The sequence below is a fragment of the Sphaeramia orbicularis genome, chromosome 22, assembly GCF_902148855.1.
Source record: "Sphaeramia orbicularis chromosome 22, fSphaOr1.1, whole genome shotgun sequence".
NCBI classification, from domain to species: Eukaryota; Metazoa; Chordata; class Actinopteri; order Kurtiformes; family Apogonidae; genus Sphaeramia; species Sphaeramia orbicularis.
The window spans coordinates 43,409,631-43,430,096 of record NC_043978.1 but is presented as its reverse complement, the minus strand read 5'-3'; the positions used below and the strand labels follow the sequence as shown (position 1 = coordinate 43,430,096).

Below are 20,466 nucleotides of genomic sequence, written 5' to 3'. Positions count from 1 at the left end.
TTTGCACTGTTACTTGTAGTCATGCTTCAGGTGATACATCTCAAATTAATACAGTGTCAGTATGTGAATACATATTTAACCTATAATGTATAGTTGTTATTTGTATCACACTATAGTAGTCTTTATAACACCAGTGCTCATTGATTTATTGCTCTAGTAAGACAGTGAAATTAATTCAGAATACATTGTCAGTGTGAAATGTTCTCCTGAGTCTGTTTGAGAATTATCCTGCTGATAATATTTTCATGTTTGTGTTATTGACTGAATTCTTATGTGTATATATATATTTACATAAACAAGACAGCACCGTTCCAAGTTGAAAATGATTTATTATTATTATTCATTTAAATTAACAAACACTGCTATACATATTGCTGTTTTTATTAATTTTGAATCATTTTAAACAGTTAAAGCATTTGGAAAATAAGTAATAGTTGAAAACAGGCGACAGACAGTAGATGACAAATACAGTAGAAGATCTACAGTCAATGGCTTTCCTATGTGTGTCTAGGGGGCTCAAGACACGGACATGTCAGACTCATCCACAGTAATGTTTTTGGTTATCGTTTCACCCGTGTGATGTCACAACCGTTAACCCCAACACCATCTGAAGATAAACAGCCGACACGTCCTCTCAAACAGATGAACGACAGCAGCAGTAGCAGCTTGTATTGATTCGCAAAGTCTGTTTTCTGCATCCAGCGCAACAAAAGACTTCCAGCCACAACTTTTATTCCACGGATAACAAAGAAAGGTGTTCAAGCAAAGATGACACCCTCCCCCTTTGACCCCTGACATTATACTCATTAGGAATGTTTGAAGTAAACAAACAAAAAATATATATATATATCGCTGTTGTGTCCTTCTCAGTGCACCGTATTGAAAACCCTCATCCCTTTAAGATACACACAGGTAAAAACAATGTAAAAGAAGTGCTTTGTAGAACTTCAGAAATATTTCATCTTCTCAAGGTGTCCCCTCTTTTGTCTCAGGCCAGCTGTAGAGAGAGTCCTCCTCACCTTCCTTATTTTGAAAAAAAGTGAATTCGTGTCTGGCCTTTGTTTTTAAGCCAATAAGGCTTCCAATAGACAAAGTTTCTTCCAAGTACCTCGATGTTGGCATATGTTCACACACCCAGAAATCAGCACATCTGAGCTGAATTAAACATCATTTTTTACTAAAAGTGACAGATTTACAAACACAGTATAAACAGGGTTGACATCATTGGCAGCTGGCGACAGTCTAGACCACAGTGGCTTTTTTCAGATTTGAGCAAAAATTCCTCCTTTTAGACGAAGACTGGCGAATTACAGGATTACATGTGTCATACAAAGCTTTTTGGCTTTTGAAACCTGACCTGCTGTTGAAAAAGGTAAGACCTTTGTTTAGAGAATGTAAGAAACAGAAAAAAAAAAAAAAGAATCTAGTGGAGGAGGGTTTTGCTCAAACTTTCAGAATGTCTCTGAAAAGCAAAATTAAAAAGAAACCTTTCTGGATGTGACACATGAATTGATGGAGTTTTACATCCCTCCACATTCCGTACCGCCTCTGCAACACTTTGGCTAGACCATACATCAGCCTGCAGTCCTGCAATGTTCTCCACGATGGGGTTCGACTACACATGAGAGATATCCCTGACATCAATGTAAATCACATACACTTTGTCATCAACATGTTCAGGTACAGAATCACTGAGGAAAAGCACACCAATACTACTGTAAAGTCAAGCCACTATGGCAAAATAGAAGGTATAGAGTATTGAGGAACTAGTCATTGATTTAAAGTTGGCTCGTATCCTTTGCAACACTGAGGAGTGCTGGGTCACCACTTAGGATGACCATGTTGCTTTTCTACAGGCAGATAAAGGAGAGGACAATGTATCAACAAAACACATTGTAAAATATATCAGCACAGGCCATAAATACAATTAAAGAGATGGAAATAACATCAGAAATGTTCATGTGATTCCTGAATCAAGGACAGATCTAAAAGGAAAGTGATGAAAGGAATATGTCTATGGTCACCGTCTGTTTGACTCCTCAGAAAATCCCGCAGAACGCAGACCTCGTTTAGTGATTTATTGATTCGTCTTGGCGGAGTGCAAGTGTCGGCCGCATGGCTTTTAAACATCTTTTTAAAAATATATATTCAGAAACACGCTCTCTAGTTGTAGTCACATCGATTCAGTTGCCAGATGGAGGCGTATCTTTCTCCAAAACTCTCTGCCCAGTAAACAAGTTGACACTCTGGAGTTGAAATGGCAAAAGGATGACACTTTATAGGACTGGTGCACACACTTTTACAAATAAAAAATTTTACACTGAAGCAGAACAAGAAGAAACACACGGCGTAGCCCTTGTGGGTTTCCCTGCGGAGTGGGAAACGGCTCACATGGTCAGCTTGGTCTGGACTTTTGAATGTGCTCTTGGGTCTTTAAAGACACTGGAGGAGGGCAGTTGATCCTCATGCTTGCCTTCAGCCACAGTGTTTGTTTGGGAGCCGAGCTGAGCAGGGGCTCAGAGGGCCAGGAGGGTGGGGGAGTTGAGGGAGTCTGAGGACTGGTCTCCGCTGCTGCTGCTGCGCCTGTGGGCCTTGGAGCAGGACTCGGAGGAGGGTGAGGGGCTGTCGGGCTCCAGCATGCTCGGGTAGGTGAATATGAGGCTGGGGGCGTTGGGCGTGGCGGCTGGGGTGGACGCCGCCACCACCGGCGTGTTCAGGCTGTCTCCATCTATGCAGTACATCCCTCCGCTGACGCCGCCTCCGCCCAGACAGATGGGCTTGATGACGGAGCGCTGAGGTTTGCCCACTTCCTCTTCATCATCCTCGGGCTCTTGCTTCACCACCACTTGGTTCATGTGGCCCCGGGTGCTCATGGGACGCATGGTCAGAGGGAGGGGAGCGCACTGCTGCTGCTGCTGCTGCTGCTGCTGCTGCTGCTGGTGGTGTTGGTGCTGCTGGTGTTGCTGGTGCTGCTGGTGCGCTGACGGCTGATGGCGCTCCTCATTGGGCAGCTTGCACACAGGATTATGGGCAACCAGCATGAACTCCAGCTTGTCTTTCTCCTTCTGCAGAGTCTCAATCTCCTTCTGAAGGTCTGCTTTCTCCTCCTCCAGTTTCTCAGTCTCCTGTTTACACAAAGACAGGAAATAAGCGTGAGAACTGGGCTCAAGTACCATGACTACCATTAACTCAGTGAAACACACAGCATCGTTTTAACCATTTTTTCAGATATGCAGTGACAAAATACCAATACACTGAAACTGTATTCAATAAGCAGAATTGTCATAAAACATGCATTGATGCCAGGAGTGAATTCTTTGACTACAATACGGTCAGAAATATTATCTGCTCCTCAAAATGACCAATAGAGGGCACTGTTTGCTTGCTAAACATACTCAAACAGTCCACAATTAGCACATTAAATCGAGAATTTGTCACAGTCTATTTGGACTCTTCACACATTATTTCGAAGGCTGATGCTTAACTTTGAGTTCACATTACTTGTGTGGCAGCGATATGAGATGTACTTAAATAACGAGTCACTGACGTGTCACATAACAAAGGCAGCACCCATAAAAGCCATTCAGCAGTCCTAGACAAGTAGGCAGATAAAGATAAGCTGACATGCTGTCTGAGAACTTTGACTCATGGGCAAAGGTATGAGGAAGTTGTTTTAAAGGAGCCGAGAGAAGAGAAACTTCAAGTGAAACAATATATGAGCGATATCAGTCGATCAAAGAGGGGTTTTTTTTTTTATTATGACTATTGGCTTCTCTTTTCACTGGAAAAGAGGCGCTTCCTTTTTTGGGATTTAAAAAAAAACAGGCGTGTGAAGGAGGAAGGACGTTTTTTTTTTTTTTTTTTTTCGCCTTTTTCCCTGGAAGCAATAGCTGTGTTGATGTGGGAGTGTGTACTTTTTATCACTGTGTTTATACATGTGTGTGTATGAAGCATGTCTGTATGTGGGATTGTGAGACAAGCAATTTACCCCTTTTACAAAATGTCCTGCATTCATAGAGACAGCTGCCTACAGCAAATTCCATTCCTGGGGGTTTTTTTAGGTCTGACAAGCTCAACCTCACTGTAATTCGGCTAATTAGTCCATTTAGATGCCGTTACTGTCTGCCAAGCAGGGCCGCGAGACAGCCCTACCTCTGTCTACAGCTGCTCGAGACAAAAAGCTTTTCATCGCCTGTCATCATCTCACTCAGACCTTACACTCAGAGACACAGCGAGAGTCAAACCAGTAATGGAAGGTTGTACATTTAGGTGTGGAGTTCAATCACTCAAGAAATCTGGACTCCTTCCAGACTCTTTTTTTTTTTTTCCCTTTTCCTTATACACTTTGTATTTTCTGTGCAAATACTTCCTTCTGATGGTCTGTCTTTTTGTCGTTTTCACCACTTTTCCTTATTTTTTTTCCTCTATTCTGTTTTTTTATACTCACCCCTTGCAACATCTCTGTGAGCTCTCGCCTGCGATTACGGCATTTGGCGGCTGCTAACTTATTCCTCTCACGCCTCACCCGCCTTTTCTCCTCTTCCTCTGGGGTGAGCTGAGGCCAAGAAAGAAAAAAAAAAAAAAAGAACATAGCAGGTAAATAAGCTGCCTGGCAGATACATGTGATCAATATGAAGCCGAGCATGAGAGACTAAACAGGAGCTGGGCACTACTGGGTGAATAATAATCGTACAAACATCCAGGGATTATTATTTATTGGTGTGATAAAATAAACTCAGTGATGGTTTACAACCCTGGAAAAGATACGTGATATAGATAGATAGATAGATAGATAGATAGATAGATAGATAGATAGATAGATAGATAGATAGATAGATAGATAGATAGATAGATAGATAGATAGATAGAATTATAAAAGCATATCATTTAATTTTTTTCTATAAATCAGCTTTCATTGATTGGAAACAACCCCATGGTGGTCTTTTTTGACCCCCTGTCCTTTAACTCACCTGCTCGTCCCTCTTGCGTCGGCTCCTAGTGTCCCCAATGGAACGGATGACCCCGGGTCGAGCCAGCGTGTTGTGTCCCAGCAGCCCTGGCCCATTGGTCAGGTGATGGCTGTACGGGTGGGAGCGGGAGTACGGGTTGGACATGGAGGTGATGACGGTGGGCTGCACCATCCACTGCAGGTCTTGGCTGGTAGTGATTGCATTGATGGTGGGAATAAAGGCACTATTGGAGCCGGGCATGTCAACCCTATACTTCTGGAAAAGGGGAGAAAAGAGAAAAAGGATGTAATGAGACGCGTAATCACATCTAAACACATTTTCTAGCAGTATCCTGGTGTGCGTCAATGCATGCAACTTAATCCTATAAGCATCTTAGTTTGAATCTATCAGCCTTTGCTATGTTTTGCTGAGAGCGTAATCACAGACATACACCACCTACTATTATCAAATTCACACATTTTCCACATTTTAAGCTTATAGTAATGATTCAATCCACATAAGCAAAACACAGTGGATGTAACCCCTGGAGTGGAGCAGTGACACATGCTATGAATCATGTGGGAAAGCCCAAGGTGTCCTGTGCATCTCATTTTACTACAATAACCATGAGATAAAAAAAAATCTGCACAGGGTGATGGGTACACATTTTTCAAGTGGCAGAAGGATAATTTTGCATCTGAGCTGCATGTTTGACTGCATAAAAGTGTCTTCTGATAACAGGAGACAAGAATTTTTTTTTCCCCTAAGTGACTTAATTATTGATTGAATATTGTATTTACCTGTAATTGTGAGGATTCCATCCTGTGATGCAATCCTTAATGTCATTCTAATCAAAAGAAAACACTGACTCTAACCTCTACAATATGAATACATTGTTGATTTACTGGTAGTCCATTGGAAGAGGATCGATGCCAAATTACTTTATCATTACTTCATGTCTCTGGGGTCCAGAGAACAGACGGACTGCCCGTGTGCGTAATTTACGCACGTCCCTTTGCGCGTTATTCCCGACTTTCCGTCGGATATCCCGGCAGTCTTTTGGAACTTTGTTTATCTGGTGAGTCATTGTGTATGGGATTTGTTAAGCACATGTGAAACGCGGTCAGTTCCAGTAAGGGGGAAGCAGCCAGCTGTAACGAGCCAGACAGTTCGCCAGAATTATATCAGAGGAATTTTTGCAACCTCGCCTTCACAATAAGAGCATTCCATTTCCTATTGGAAAAAAAAAAAAAGATTAGATGCAGTGGTGCGTTCTTGGGTCATGACGAAAGTAAACCACAATGGTACGATCATTCAATTAAATTACCACAAAATATGGAGAAATTCCAGTATATCTAAAACATTTATGATCTAATAAAAAATACGGGGTCTAAAATAGGGGGAGAGAGCAACCATGTTTTGATAATGTCCCAGTAAACCGAATGAAAAGGTCATGTTCCAACCCGTATAATGGGAACCAGGCAGCCAGCGTGTGATTACAGGGAACCAGAGCAATAATACATATGAGCCAAAAGTCGTTTACCGTAATGTTGCGTGAGCCTGAGGAGGCTTTTCCACAGAAGTGCACAAGTAAGGGCGAGTAAACAACTCCTCTCTTCCCGGATTCGTGTCCTATTATTTGCCCATACGCGGGCAAAGCGTGTGTGTGACATTACACCAGAACACTGAGCGTGACAAAATAATATGCGATGAAATCAAACAGGTGGTTTGATGTTTCCGAAAGAACATCCCTGAGCTCTGAATGTTTCTTGGCGTTTCCGTGCAGCTCTGTGCTTGTGGTTGCTGTGCGCTCCTGGTCAGTGCGCGCTTCCCGCAGGAGGAAATGTGCCATATGCAGTCCGACAAATGTCTGAAAGCACATTTGAACCCATCTCACGGGCGATATCATTTTCTAATAGCTCGAGATTCATGCGAATATCTGCTCCAATAAACAGCTTTATCTATATTCAAACCGCAATCTACGTCAACACAAGCTTTTCTTGCGAATCAGATGTCTGAACCGGTGGCACCGACGTCGAAGCCTTTTACAGATTTGATGCCTATCACAGGCAGTACACGCCTGTTGCATTCTTTATCTCAATCTCTATCTACCTCATGATTGCCACACCGAGGGAAAGTAAAAACAAAAAACCCTCACATCTTAGGGCATAGTAAATCCTCGTGTACATCTGTTCTAAAGGATGTGTCGGATATAGAGAAAACCCCTCAGAGTGTTAACGCGTGGAAATGGATTATAACTGACACAAACATGCCCAGATACAGGTGGTGACATCTGGAAAACCCAAGGCTGACTCTCATTTTAGTGTGGCCCATTTCTCCTGCACCAACAGCTTCTCATATATGGCACCTTGCATCTACCGGCGTGATTTTACGCTGAGGACCTTAATTCCATGATCTGCGGCCAAAAATCGCTGAATGTTCGTATTAATGCGCGCAAATAACGCACAGATTTGCTATTGATTTTACGCTGCAGCCGGTGCGTAAATGTCATAAGTGATCATTATATAAATTAACATATATTATCATTATGGATGGAAAATGACAGTACCTGTAATACCTTTGCACAGACTGAATCTTGTATCTGTCTGGTCATATTAATATATGTGTCAATGGGTTCATCCAGTTTTTTTCCCCACAAAAAGTCTGTTTGTGGTTACATCGCGGTGCCATGATACAAATATTCTATAAAATCACATAATGTCAGAGGTTTTGCTCTGTCAAACACTGTGGATTTGATACACAGGTATGAATTATTCATGTGTGGATTCCCCGTCGTTATTTACCTGGTAACTCGAGGTAGAGATCGGACTGCCGATCGTACTGCTGCCGCTTGTGAAGGACTCTGGCTGGGCCGGAGAGGTGCTGCTGCCGCGGGACGAGGTGTCGTAGTTCCCGGAGTAGTCCTGGTACATGATCCAGGAAAAAGGAAGATTTCAGTAGACTGTGAGGGCTCTGAAACCTTTTTTTTTTTTTTTTAAATCCTCGCAGTAAAAAGGCACCAAAAGAAAAAAATCCTCTGACTCGAGACGTTAATTTTTGATATCCAGAGAAGAGTTGGAAAAAACAGTGCAAGTGCAATTATGCTCCTCTAAACTGACCTAAAACATCCTACAGATACTGCCACAATAAATACAGCGTATTCGACCTGCCTGTAAAAACTGTTTCTAGGTGTGCATTTATTATTGTTGACGCGCAGGTACACCTATACTGCACTATTCCAGATCTTCTCAGGTGCGCAAACTTCAGCCTTAAGTCAACAGCACACCCTCTGCGATCAGATCCAGTTCAGAGAAGCGAACCTGTAGTTACAGAGTGACTCACACAGGTTAACATTCGCTTAAAAACCTATTGCCTTCCTAATCTGCTGAATATTTTCCGTCGTCTTGCCTACTACACACTCGATCGCAGGTCTCTGCAGTTCACGGAACAGTTCTAACTTTTTTTTTCTCTTTTCCTTTTTACCACACTTCCTCGAGATGACTCACTTCAATGGCACTATGAAGAACTGCAACGGCTTTTCAACACCAACGAAACAGCTGACGTCACGCCTGGGCGTTGCGACTTCAGTCAGGGAGGGGTTGGCTCTGGATAAGGCAGTGAGAAAAGGCAGATCTGCTGCGGCCGTACTCCGCTCAACGGGCACCGGGCGCATAAATAAGGAAGCGGGGATTCAGTTAAAGCAGCAGAAAAGTGTCCTGAGAGATGTATTTTTTTGGGTACGGACGTCAGTGCTTGCTGTGAAGTTCACTATTTGTCTCACTTGCTTCGGTCCATTGACGCATGTTTCCTAAAATGGGCAGTTGCGTCAGAGAGCGCGTGTGGGTTTCCTTGGTAAAAGAAGCGTCAGACACTGGAGGGATTCCCTCCCCTCGCGCACTGCACTCCGGACGCGGAGCTCACAGTACCCGGGTCCGGGTCCTGTTGAGTCGGAACAACGAAGACATACACACTTTTTTGTAAACTTGTTGACAACAACGCACATGGCACACGCATGACGCACGCTCATCCTCGGTCGCGCCTCAGCACGCGCCACACATATGCACGCACAGACTCAGACTGAGTGTAGAGCTTCGAAAACATCTGTCGGAATCTTCTAAATTCTACATCCGCATCTGTGTTCGGTCAAAACTATCGTTGCGGTCGAAATAATGTCGACAGGAGAGGCTCCATATTGGTTGTGGTCGCTGCTTGACGACAGGCGCGCGCATCTACGGGCTTTCATCGGCCCCTGTTCTTTATCATAAAGGCCACTAAAAGTGATTGGACATGCAGTGTTTCTGCACAATTGAGTCTTTGTGTTATTTGGCTGCGACGCATTGTGCGTAATTTGGAGAGGTGGCACGGTGCGCAAATGATGGCACAAAACACACCATGTTCTCGTGCGACTGGTCATATTAATGTGGCCCGCTGTGTAGGTCTAGCATGGCTGCTTCAAAGGGATCTCACTGAAATGTGGGCTAATTGTAATTCAGACGCACCTCATAAACAAGGGCACAGCGCCCAGAATATGACACGTTACACGATATGAAATGGCGTATTAAGTATAATCCAATCTGCTATGGTTCCTATTTTAATCTGTATCACCATAACGGGTTGTGCTGAGCTCTCTTAAAGCTGTTTTCTGCGCATATCTTTGCCAGAAAGAGTCGCTCCATCAAAAAGTTTGTGCTGCACTTTAGTCGGGGAAGTTATTCTGAGGGGAAATAATCTGCAGGGGGTTTTCTGAGGTGACCAGTCGTCGCGGAGGGACTTTGATTCTTTGCTTGCTCATAACGCGAACACGTCAATTATAGGTATCGCAGCTCTCCAATAAGTCACCCTTTCCAGAGTTAGTCGATGTCATTTTCGCTGCATTACCTTTTGACCTGCGCAGTGATCTGTAACTCTCTGCGTGGAGTGGAGAGGTTGTGCCGTCAGATCACTGCAGCGCCACGAGACCTTAGTTTGGTGAAACAAACTGAAGAAAAACGCGCAGATGTTCAATAAATCTTTATTTGAATGATATTAATTAATGATTAATGTTTATCATCTGCCAGCAGCTCAGCTTTTCAACGGTGTCGGTGTTGCTAAGCGACACAGTTTCCGCTAAATTGCTTGGGGAAATCTAATCTGCCATAGTCCTATAATTAATGCTATAATATAATTTGAGATGCACCCATCGGCGTCAATTTGGGTAAAGCAAGGTATGGCACAGTGACAGGTCCTGTTCCCGCACCAGTCCAATTTTGATCTTTAAGTACATAATGAGATATTAAGTGAAAATTGGAAAACACAACAAACAGTGTGATGCGATGCCTGTCACTCAGACGTTATTGCTCTAGTTTTTCATTAGTTTCATGGATTATGGTGATAAATAACAAATTCAGGGAGTTGTGCCTCAAAACTTTACAAACTAGAGCCCACTGAAGAGCGCCTGGTGATCACTTTCTTAACCCATAGAGACCCAGTGCTACTTTTGTGGCAGTTCCAAAATATTTTTTTCTCTATATTTATCTTCTCTTAAATGACTGATCACCATTTATTGTAATATTATCCTCTGTATTTAGCTTTTTTTTTTTCCCAGAGTAAATAGTGCATTTTCATATTTTTAATGTACTGATCATGTAGATGTTCATAAAAGTTCTGAATAACTTAAGAGTTTTTACAATTACAACTCTAAACTGTGGATGACTTTAACCCATAAAGTTCTAAATTAGTGACAGTTCCCATATTAACCCTTTCATGCATAGTGGTCACTACAGTGGACGGTTATTCTACATCTGTTGTCTTGTATATTCATGGGTTTTGTTGTTTTAGTTGCATTTCAGCCAACACAGTGAACACTTATGCATCATCCCATGCACTGCAATTCATACCATTACTGTCTTTTAACATATTATCTGCATGAAGATAGTAATAACTAGTATTAGAGTATGTTAAAATGTGAGAAAACCTCCGATTAGCTGTATGAAAAATGTTTTTATTTCATAGTTTTCACACAGTATCTCATTTTCTGATGATGGGTTTTAAATACATGTTTGTTTTTTCAAAAATTAAATGCTTGGTGTCCAGCGGAGTGGACATTTTTGTAACTCCATGAAAAATAAGTTCATAAAAAAATTTCAGTTGCATTGTTTTTTTCATACCTATAGAAGAATAAAAAATACTCAGGAAAGAAATCTCAATTATGGTTCTCATAATTCATGCATGAAAGGGTTAATTTTTCCCTCTTATTTAACCTTTCCTAAGTGATTTATCACTATTTATTATAATATCATCATCTGTATTAAATATTTTTCAATGTAAATCATGTATTTTCCTATTTTTAATGCACTAAACATGTAGATGTTCATAAAAGTTCAGAATAAGTTGAGGGTTTTTACAACTACAACTCTAAACTGTGGATGATCTTAACCCATAAAGACCTAGTGCTAAATTTGAGACAGTTCCCTTATGAATTTTTCCCTCTTATTTAACATTTCTGAAGTGATTTATCACTATTTATTATAATATTTTTTCAGTGTAAATCATGTATTTTCCTATATTTAATTCGCTGATCATGTAGAAGTTCATTAGAGCTTAGAGTAAATTCAAAGGTTATTTCATCAAAAACAGAGAAAACTGCAGAAAAAGTCACTTTTTCAGCAAAGATATGAATAACTTAACTTTAAAACAGCTGTCTCCTGTCATTGATCCAACTCCATGGATTTTACTGGTGAATCAGTGTTGTAGAAGATGACAGTGTTTCCATGTTCACTATGGAGCCTCTGAACGTCCAAACGGGTCGTATCTGATGACCTTGAAAAGATGACAAACTGTATTTTACACCAAGTATTTCAACGTTTTGATAGATTTAGTCATTCAGAAGTTATTAAACAGTTTACATCAGTAGATGTTTTTGGTTGACAGAGACTGTTTGGGTCTTTATGGGTTAAGCCAAAGGAGGTCAGGTTCTCCTCATTGACCTCCATTCATACATCAGCAGGAATCAGCTCCATGAAGAACATCTCATCCCTTGGGCCTTTACAGCAGAATTATTACACCTACAGACGAGCTACTGGATGTAAGCAGGAGGCTTACCTGGACGCATGCAGGGATCGCGCATAGTCATGACGCAGGGAGGCTGGTTAATGACGCTTAACGAGATCCTCAGTTGAGGTGTTGCCCTGCGTAGCTTTTGGCTTCGAGTTGCGTCATGACGCAGGGCACACTGCACCTGTAGCAGAAACATTAATGCTTTTATTCCCTAAGACGCTCTTTATTATTTATATTTATCTAAAGCACATTCAACGGCCTATCCATGTAAAATATGCTGCATAAATAAATTTGCCAAGCCTAAAATAAACTGAACTGAATTAAATTTATACTTACATACATGTCGCAGATTCGACACCCTACAGACAGAGTTTACTTTGTATTAGAAAATAATTTTTTTAAGTAATAATCGCTGATAAATTGTCAAATCATCTTCAGTAAATCATAATAAATACCTGCAAATGACAAACATGATATTTTATAAGAAATAGAAATCCTTCAGCATAGTCTTTATTTAAATTCAACAGGTGGGGTTACGTAAGTGCATTATTGTTGGGCTGCTATTGGTAACTTTAATATTCCCCACAGCACTTGAAGGCAACATAAATTCACAGAAAGAGTTTCATTCTTTATTATTATATGATTTAAGATAAGATAACATAAGATAAGATTAGAAAACCTTTATTTGTTCCACAATGGGGAAATTGCAGATTACAAGAACAGCAGTGGAATAAGAGTTACAGGATCAAAAATATTTAAGATAAATAGAATAAAAAATATAAGAAATATAAAAATAAACATGACATAACAAATATAAAATAAACATAAACATAGAGTATGCATCTACCTATCCAGAACTCGACGACAAAACTAAAAGTAATTTCTTATGTACAGTGAGTGAATGATTTATGAATCATTAACATATAAAATTTATTTTGTTGAATCGGTACTTCACATGCTATGCATCTTATTTTGACCATACATAACATCACTCTTTCTTTTAGTTTGCAAAGCTTATGAGGAGTTCTGTGCAACAAAAATAGATCATTGCTTAAAAACCCTCACACAGAATAGTGCATTTTGGGATAAGTCCATTTTGTCATGATGTGAAATGTCATATACGACTGTAAATTTTAGTATAATAAAACATTGTAGATTTCAGTCAGGTGCACATATACATTCAATTGTATGCACTGCATTTTTTCTGAGGCACTTTGCTGTGAAATAATGAGCAGGAAAAGAGATGTATAGGCTCTGGAGTCAGTGAGTTCAGAATTCACATGAACCCTTTCACATTTTTTGTCCTTGCCTTCTATTGTTTCTTCCCTTTGGCGTCACTCACCTGTCACTTACCCTGACCCGGGATAATAGCTCAATCTCAACACGATCAGCAGGGCTAATCTCACAGCTCAGGTGCCGTCAGGACACGCGTAGGCACCAAAGTGCTGACTAGGAGGCTGGTGAGTGGGGTAAAGAGCAATCAGTGTGATTGACAGTTGAATGTCCTACTATGCTAGTGGCATATTAACACAATTAATTGGCACATTTATGATGCAAACAGATAAGAACCTAACACATGCATGGCACACATGCATCAGATAGCTGGACCTGCTTTTGGAGGTTTCCCTATTCACTTACTCGCATACTGACAGTCAAAGCAGTATCCTATCCCACATGACACGGTCTGTTGTAATAATACATGGCAAACATGTGCGCTCTGTCAGTGTCTCTAGTGCAAGCTGGGTTTTTTAAATAGAAATCTAATCAGTGGTTTCATCAGGATGCCCACTGTGCAAGAACATCACTTTAAAAGGAAGCTGCATGCCAGACTGGCAGACAGTTCCTGTGAATTAAAGTAACCATCCTTCAGTGATTTCATTCACTGGTTGCCTTGGTGACTCATGTAAAGCAGTCTAACACAACAGTGCAGGGGGATAATTTGATCGTTCTTGACCTCCGGAGTGTGGGATTGTGGAGAGAAGGATATGAATTCATTGGTCGCATATCCTCCAATAAGGCCAGTCACACTCACACAGCTCAGTGTCTCCACAACATCATGTTATTGTTCTGCTGCAGTCTGTCTGGATGGCATGTGAACAAGAGGAAGACAACAGTGTTAACCACAAAACATTCAGTTCATGTCAATCAATCACTTAAGCAATTCCCATGTAAATATGAAGTAAAGTTTATACTGAGGTCATTAGAACATTAGTGACTGTGGAGTGGTAAGAGACACATTTACAAACGTTTAAATATCACTTTAAAGTAAAATCTAAGATAAACATGAACCACTAGTTATTAATCTGTGTTTCCTTAACTTGTTAAGTGTTCTATAAAAATAGGGATGATTTCTGTTCAGTGAACAGGCAGGTGAAATACGAACACACACTGCTCTTGATTCTCTTGACTGTTGTCTTTTACTGTAATGACTTTATTTGAACTCTTTATAGTTCAGTCATAGAAATACTCTGCAATTCCTTTTTTTTTTAAATATATATTTTTATTTGTTTATTTAGCAGGGACAGTATGCATTAATGAACATTTCTGTAAATGTGCCAGTATTAGCAAAAAAGCTATTTTTCAACTGTTGTCCCTGGGTAAGATGTAAAATACCAGCATTCATAAAATTAGAAACATTTTTAAAAATTAAGGCTATACCCACACATTACATAAAATCAGTTTACACACACGTTACATAGCATTAGTTCACATATACGGTATACACAGATAAACTTTATGTATTAGTAAAACAACTGGAGAGACAGTGGCACATGGGCAGGTGGTCATGCAGCGCAAAACAAAGAAAACTTGTTTCCGGTGAAAATGAATATGAACATGAACAATTACCTTAGTGAGTTATAGGTGGACATAACAAGACTTTATTACTTTTGTGAAATTTTGAATTTTTATCTAGAAAATCCCGGTTAATGAAGTTACCATATTTGGGTAATTACCCATAAGTGGCAAAAAAATTTAAAAAATCCATGAAGTATATATAAAAATACAAGAAAAACACATGTAAGGTGAAAGGAACATGTATTTTAGAATATTAGACCAACATAAGTGCTGATGCAGACACCTGTCCACATCCACATGATCCCTTTGAACATCATTCCTTACATTAGTACCATTACTTCATGATACCGAACAAAGCAGGTACACTCACTGTTCATGCAGAGGTGGACCTTACAGACCCTGGAGACCACATTGGACCTGAGATTGTGGCCCCATTGTCCTTATTGAAACTGTGGTTGTCACTGTCTTGTAATGTGTGCAGAAATGATCAAAAATAGTCACTTGCCCAATAAAGGGTTAAGTACAAAGACTGCACAGCCTATCTACTCACTGCACTCCAAAAATAACAGGCAATTTTTTGTGTATAAAATTTTATGTGGTGTTGAAAGTACTTTTTTTTACATGGCATAGTCTCATCCAGACGTCTGCAGTTTCACCATTTCATGCTTCCGTCTGCTGATAAGTTTTACGTAGATGTTGATTTTCTTTCCCAGCAGGATGTGGCACTGGTCCACAGTTTGCTGAACCTAGTCTTACTGTATTTGACTGACCAGACACTTCACCTGATCTGAACCCTCATCAGTTACTGTCAAGAGGAAGATAAGCGATGTCAGACCCAAAAATCCACATGAGCTGAAGGTCACAGCAACCTCAGCAGAGCTACAGGCTGATCACCTCCACGCCACCATGCACTGATGCAGTAATCTATGCAAAAGGAGCCCTGACCAAGTACTGAGTGCATAAATGAACATACTTTTCAGAAGTTTACATATCTGTTTTATAAATGCTGACTATTTTGGTTGAACTTATATTCTACAAATATCAACAAATATTGTAATATTTTGAGGTACTGTATTTTTTTCATGAGCTGCAAGCCATAACCTCCTAAGACCCAGGAAATGTCAGCAAAGTACAAGCTTTTTTGTTTTTTATTAAATAAGTGCCTATGTTGGAAACATCATGATGCAACAGTTTCTTCAGATGCAGTTTTTAAAATTTTTATGGAATGTCCTTTGTGGTGGACAGTTTTTTTTTTTTGTTTTTTTTTTTTTGTATAAAGTTGTGAAACTCTTGTTCACAAATATGGACAGAAAACCCATAACTGGGTCTTAGGAGGATAATAATTAACCCATAATGACCCAGTGCTACTTTTGTGGCAGTTCCCAAATGAATTTTTCTTAATATTTAACCATTTTTAAGTGATTTATCACCATATATGATATTATCCTCTTTATTCTGCATTTTTCATAGTATTCTATTATTTCATGTATTTTACTATAATTAATTCACTGATCGTGTAGATGTTTATGAAAACTCAGTAAATTCAAAGGGTTTATATCAGAAACAGAAAAAAAAATTAAGAAAAAAGGGACTTTTTCAGCAAAGATATCAATAACTCAAACACAAGTGTATCCATCTACTGTCATTGATCCAACTCCATGGGTTTTACTGGTGAATCAGTGTTGCAGAAGATGACAGCGTTTCCATGTTCACTACAGAGCCTCTGAACATACGAATGGGTCATATCTGATTCTGATTTAAAACTGGGAAACTGCATTTTACCTAAATTATTTACATGTATTGATAAGATTAGTGGATCAACAGGTATTAAACAGCTGTTTCAGTCTTTATGGGTTAAAATCAAAACCAAATATGGTATGAAATCGTTACTTTATGTAATGGCACTCAGAGATATGAATGTTTCACGGTTTACGTTAAATTATGGAAATAATGTACTCTTTCACGATATTCATATTCATTGAGACGCATCTGTGCATGTTAATTTATAGGTTGAACATGTTTACCATACCATACCACTTTTATTTGTATAGCATATTTTACTAACACAAAGTCTCCAAAGTGCTGCACAGAATACAAAACTAGCATAAATAAATAAATAAATAATAAAAAAAAGACTTTGAGATTATTTAATATTCATTCAACCAGTTGTGAACTTCACAATCTATTTCCTAGTAAATATTACAGTATGCAAGCTCTGGACACATAGCTAACATGAATATCCCACAATGCAATGCAGTTGTAGCAACACTGGACAATGACAGAAGGTGAACAGAGCCTGGTAGTTGGTACAGTTCACAGTTTTATAAAGCTTCCAGTAGAGTGAACAGTATTACAGATCGTAGTGATTGAGAGGTAATATTAGTCAGGTACAGAAGTTATGTGCCTCCGATTGGTAAGGAAATTCTCAGGAAGTGAAATGTATTCACATCCTGAAAGAAAGTTTCATTCAACTATGAGTTTAAACTAGTGTTTTTTTACACAAAAGTACAGGTATTGTACACTGTTGCTTATGAAGTTGCAATAATATTTTCACACGCATTCCACTTTTATCCCTATTTGTACACATCAGTAATCACCTTTGACCAAATGCAATGAATACACAATCCCAGTTCCATTTGATCAAGAATAAATCACAGTCACAAACATTTCATGACAAGAGGTAATACCATTTTATTCCATCTTTATAGGTAATAACAAATATTTTTCATTTCGTTTTATTTATTTATTTAGACAGGGACAATGCACAATACACATTAACCTTAAAAAGGAGAGATGTAGCGTGCCAGGTCATAGCACTAGCGCTAATTTCCATCTATAGTCCTTGGGCAGGCTGATGTTATCATTAAAAACAGACTTTAATAAATACTAAACATATAAAAGCAGTAAAAAAAAATGCATTTCTATAAGTCCATCATCTAATATGTAGTAAATACAGTAGTATGACATTATGGATGGACCCCAAGAAGTGAAAGCTTAAAGGTTAACTCACTTTATTATTCCTGTAAGGATGCGATTGCTGCATTTTACCTATAATACACACACACACAGTACCTAGCATTAGCATTAGCATTAGCACATAGTGGACATGAATAACAGTGAGCTGTCATTGACGGACTAACTTCAGTAGGTGGTCAGAGGCACTGACAGTAGAATTAACTTATGTATATCTGTTTTTGATGGTGGGGGAGACTGTTGGGGACCTGCTGGATGGAGAGAATGGTCAAGCTCAACCCAAGGTTATAATGGTTTTGGATTTTTCATTATAGTTTAGTTTTATTTAGTTTTAACTTTTATTTCTCTAATTCAGTTTTAATTAGTTTTTAGAGGAGGTTTGTTACTTTTTATTAGTTTTAGTATTTTTGTAAATGCTTAGTTTTCGTTTAGTTTTAGTTTTATCGTATCTTTTCTCTTCTTCTCCGTCGTATTCAAATAAATCCCAGACAGGACTCTGCTGCTTTCTCCCAAATTTAGTCTCCATGTTTCCAGGTAGAGTGGGGACCAGAAGACGACTGGAAACCACAAGTGACGGACCGTTAAATATCATATGGTGACAGCAGCTAAAATTGCTAGAGCAAAATAAATCGATTTCGTATCAATCCGACATTGACAAAGACGAAAACGAAGGGAATTTTATCCAGGATTTTTATACGTGTTGGTTAGTTTTGTAAACACACAATACAGTTTCAGTTATTGTTTTTTCTTTTAATTCTAGTTTTTATTTATTTCAGTTAACGAAAATGTTTTTACAATTCTAGTTTTCGTCATTTCGTTAGTTTTCGTTAACGATAATAACCTTGGCTCAGCCTAGAAGGACCGCTGTCCAACAGGGATCAAACATAGGACCTTCTACCTGTGAGGTGGAGATGTTCACCACAGCACCACAGTTAAACCAAACCAAAAGACTGGCGTTAGCTTCAAATGTAGGTTACAGACATGACGACAATAACAATCATCTTATCTAACTTCAAAAAGTAAGTGAATAAACTTGTCAAACCATTCCTTAAAGCGGTGAAATGCAGTTTGATGGATTTATTGTTCAGACTTCGCTAAAGTGTCTAATCTAAGAGGAGCCCCAGGCTTTTCTTATGGTAATTATAAGGCTGCTGAATATTTTACCTTGCTGCATATTGATTATGTTAAAACGTTCTGCTTATATAAATGCCGGTCTAAGTTATTAAAAGAAAAGGTGGCACAAGTGGGGGAACTGTTTTCTTTTCCTGCATTGTAAAGACGTGGTTTATATGTGGAAACCTGAAACCTGCCTACACACACCAATCAATAATCATAGCTGAATCTCATTTTACGATAAACAGATGCAATGTAATCAACAGTCTTTGCTCTTCTAGCTTTTATAAGCCTTAAAAAAACAAAAAAAAAAAAATAAAAACATTACCGGGCCTGTAAGATGGACTTGAAGCTAAAAGAAGAGCAGCGGTAGAACTGCAGGAAGGTGGGAATTAGGGGGAGGGAGTATCTTATTAAATGTGATCACGTAGCAACCAAATGTTTGCTGCTGTAAGGAAATAAACCTAGTGACCTTGCCTCATTCTGCATCAGCTACAACTTGTTCTCATGTCATTGTGAAGGTCTACTAACGTGCAAACCTAAAAATGCTGTCTGTCACATGAGATTACAGGGAGGCAACATGTTTGTATTGTAGAATTTAGCAGCCAACTCTGTTCAAAAACCTGACCAGAGGCGAAAAGTTAAGTGGAGAGACACACAATTACCTGTTCTGAGCACAGGGTACCTTCCAACCAACACACCCCGACTCACTCTTTGACAGTAACTTCACAAACATTAAGGTATCAGTTCCTGATACAATGGAAGGAAGTGCGTCACAGACACGCTGTACCTCGAAACAAAGAAGAATGGAACGCAGCTCGGGCGAAAACAGTCGACAGAGAGAGAGAGAGAAGGGGAAATGTTGGAGCATGTGGTGGAAGAAGTGAACAAATAACAGGGTCTGAGAGAAGAAACGAGTGGTCGGGGGACTTCTGAACAGGCACGGAACGGTCAACTCAGCCACCTGCGGCTCCCAAATAAACAAGACCTCACCGTTCCTTCCACTTTTACTGGACGCCCCGCGCTGGTTGTGTTCTTAGTGGGAGAAAACACAAACCGAGGAAAGGAAAATGTTGGCTGTCTGACAGAAAAACAGGCTTTCTATCTACGTATGATTCTGTTTTGAGCTTAGTACGAGTTGTTTTCCTCGCGGTTGGCCCGAAACAGTCAAATCAAATAGCGTTTTTGAGGGACGCTTCTCAGTGCAGCCATGGTTCACACACAATAGGCAAGTTTATCTCACTCTGTCAACAAGGCTGTCAGTGTAATTTATGAGTATGCAGGTCTGGGGGGAGGCTGTGGGCCTTGCAGCTTGGAATGTTAATGGAGTTTGGTTGAGGAATTGTGTTGTCCTCCTGTTGTTTGACCTAAACTTTGACTGAAAAACCTCCACCTTCTTTTTTCGTCGACATTTTTCACCAAAACCAAACCTCTGTATCTAAAAATAAATGAGGTTGTCTGTTCAGTGTTAAACATCTTCAGCGCTACATTTCCCATAAATCACCTGTTTAACAAAAGCAAATGCATGGGTGGCTCAGTGACATCATGTCGCCTTGAATTTTTTAAAAAATTTATTGACATTCGGTGTGTTAAACCAACC

At 39.6% G+C, this 20,466-nt stretch overlaps 1 protein-coding gene across 1 annotated transcript; it reads right to left on the bottom strand.

The window, feature by feature from the left end:
- Positions 1 to 309: 309 nt before the first annotated feature.
- fosl2 (FOS like 2, AP-1 transcription factor subunit) lies at positions 310 to 8,475 on the bottom strand. The gene is made up of 4 exons (XM_030126580.1): positions 7,754 to 8,475; positions 4,971 to 5,225; positions 4,448 to 4,555; positions 310 to 3,125 (listed from the first exon to the last, which is right to left on the bottom strand). The coding sequence occupies exons 1-4, from the start codon at positions 7,880 to 7,882 to the stop codon at positions 2,517 to 2,519; spliced, it is 1,101 nt and encodes a 366-aa protein (XP_029982440.1). The 5' UTR covers positions 7,883 to 8,475; the 3' UTR covers positions 310 to 2,516.
- Positions 8,476 to 20,466: the final 11,991 nt, after the last annotated feature.

Coding starts and splice junctions, on each gene's coding strand:
- fosl2 (XM_030126580.1), bottom strand. CDS start 7,882: ATGTACCAGGACTACTCCGGGAACTACGACACCTCGTCCCGCGGCAGC. Junction 5,226..7,753: donor TCTCTACCTCGAGTTACCAG/GTAAATAACGAC, acceptor CCCCTTTTCCAG/AAGTATAGGGTTGACATGCC. Junction 3,126..4,447: donor TCACAGAGATGTTGCAAGGG/GTGAGTATAAAA, acceptor TTGTGTAAACAG/GAGACTGAGAAACTGGAGGA.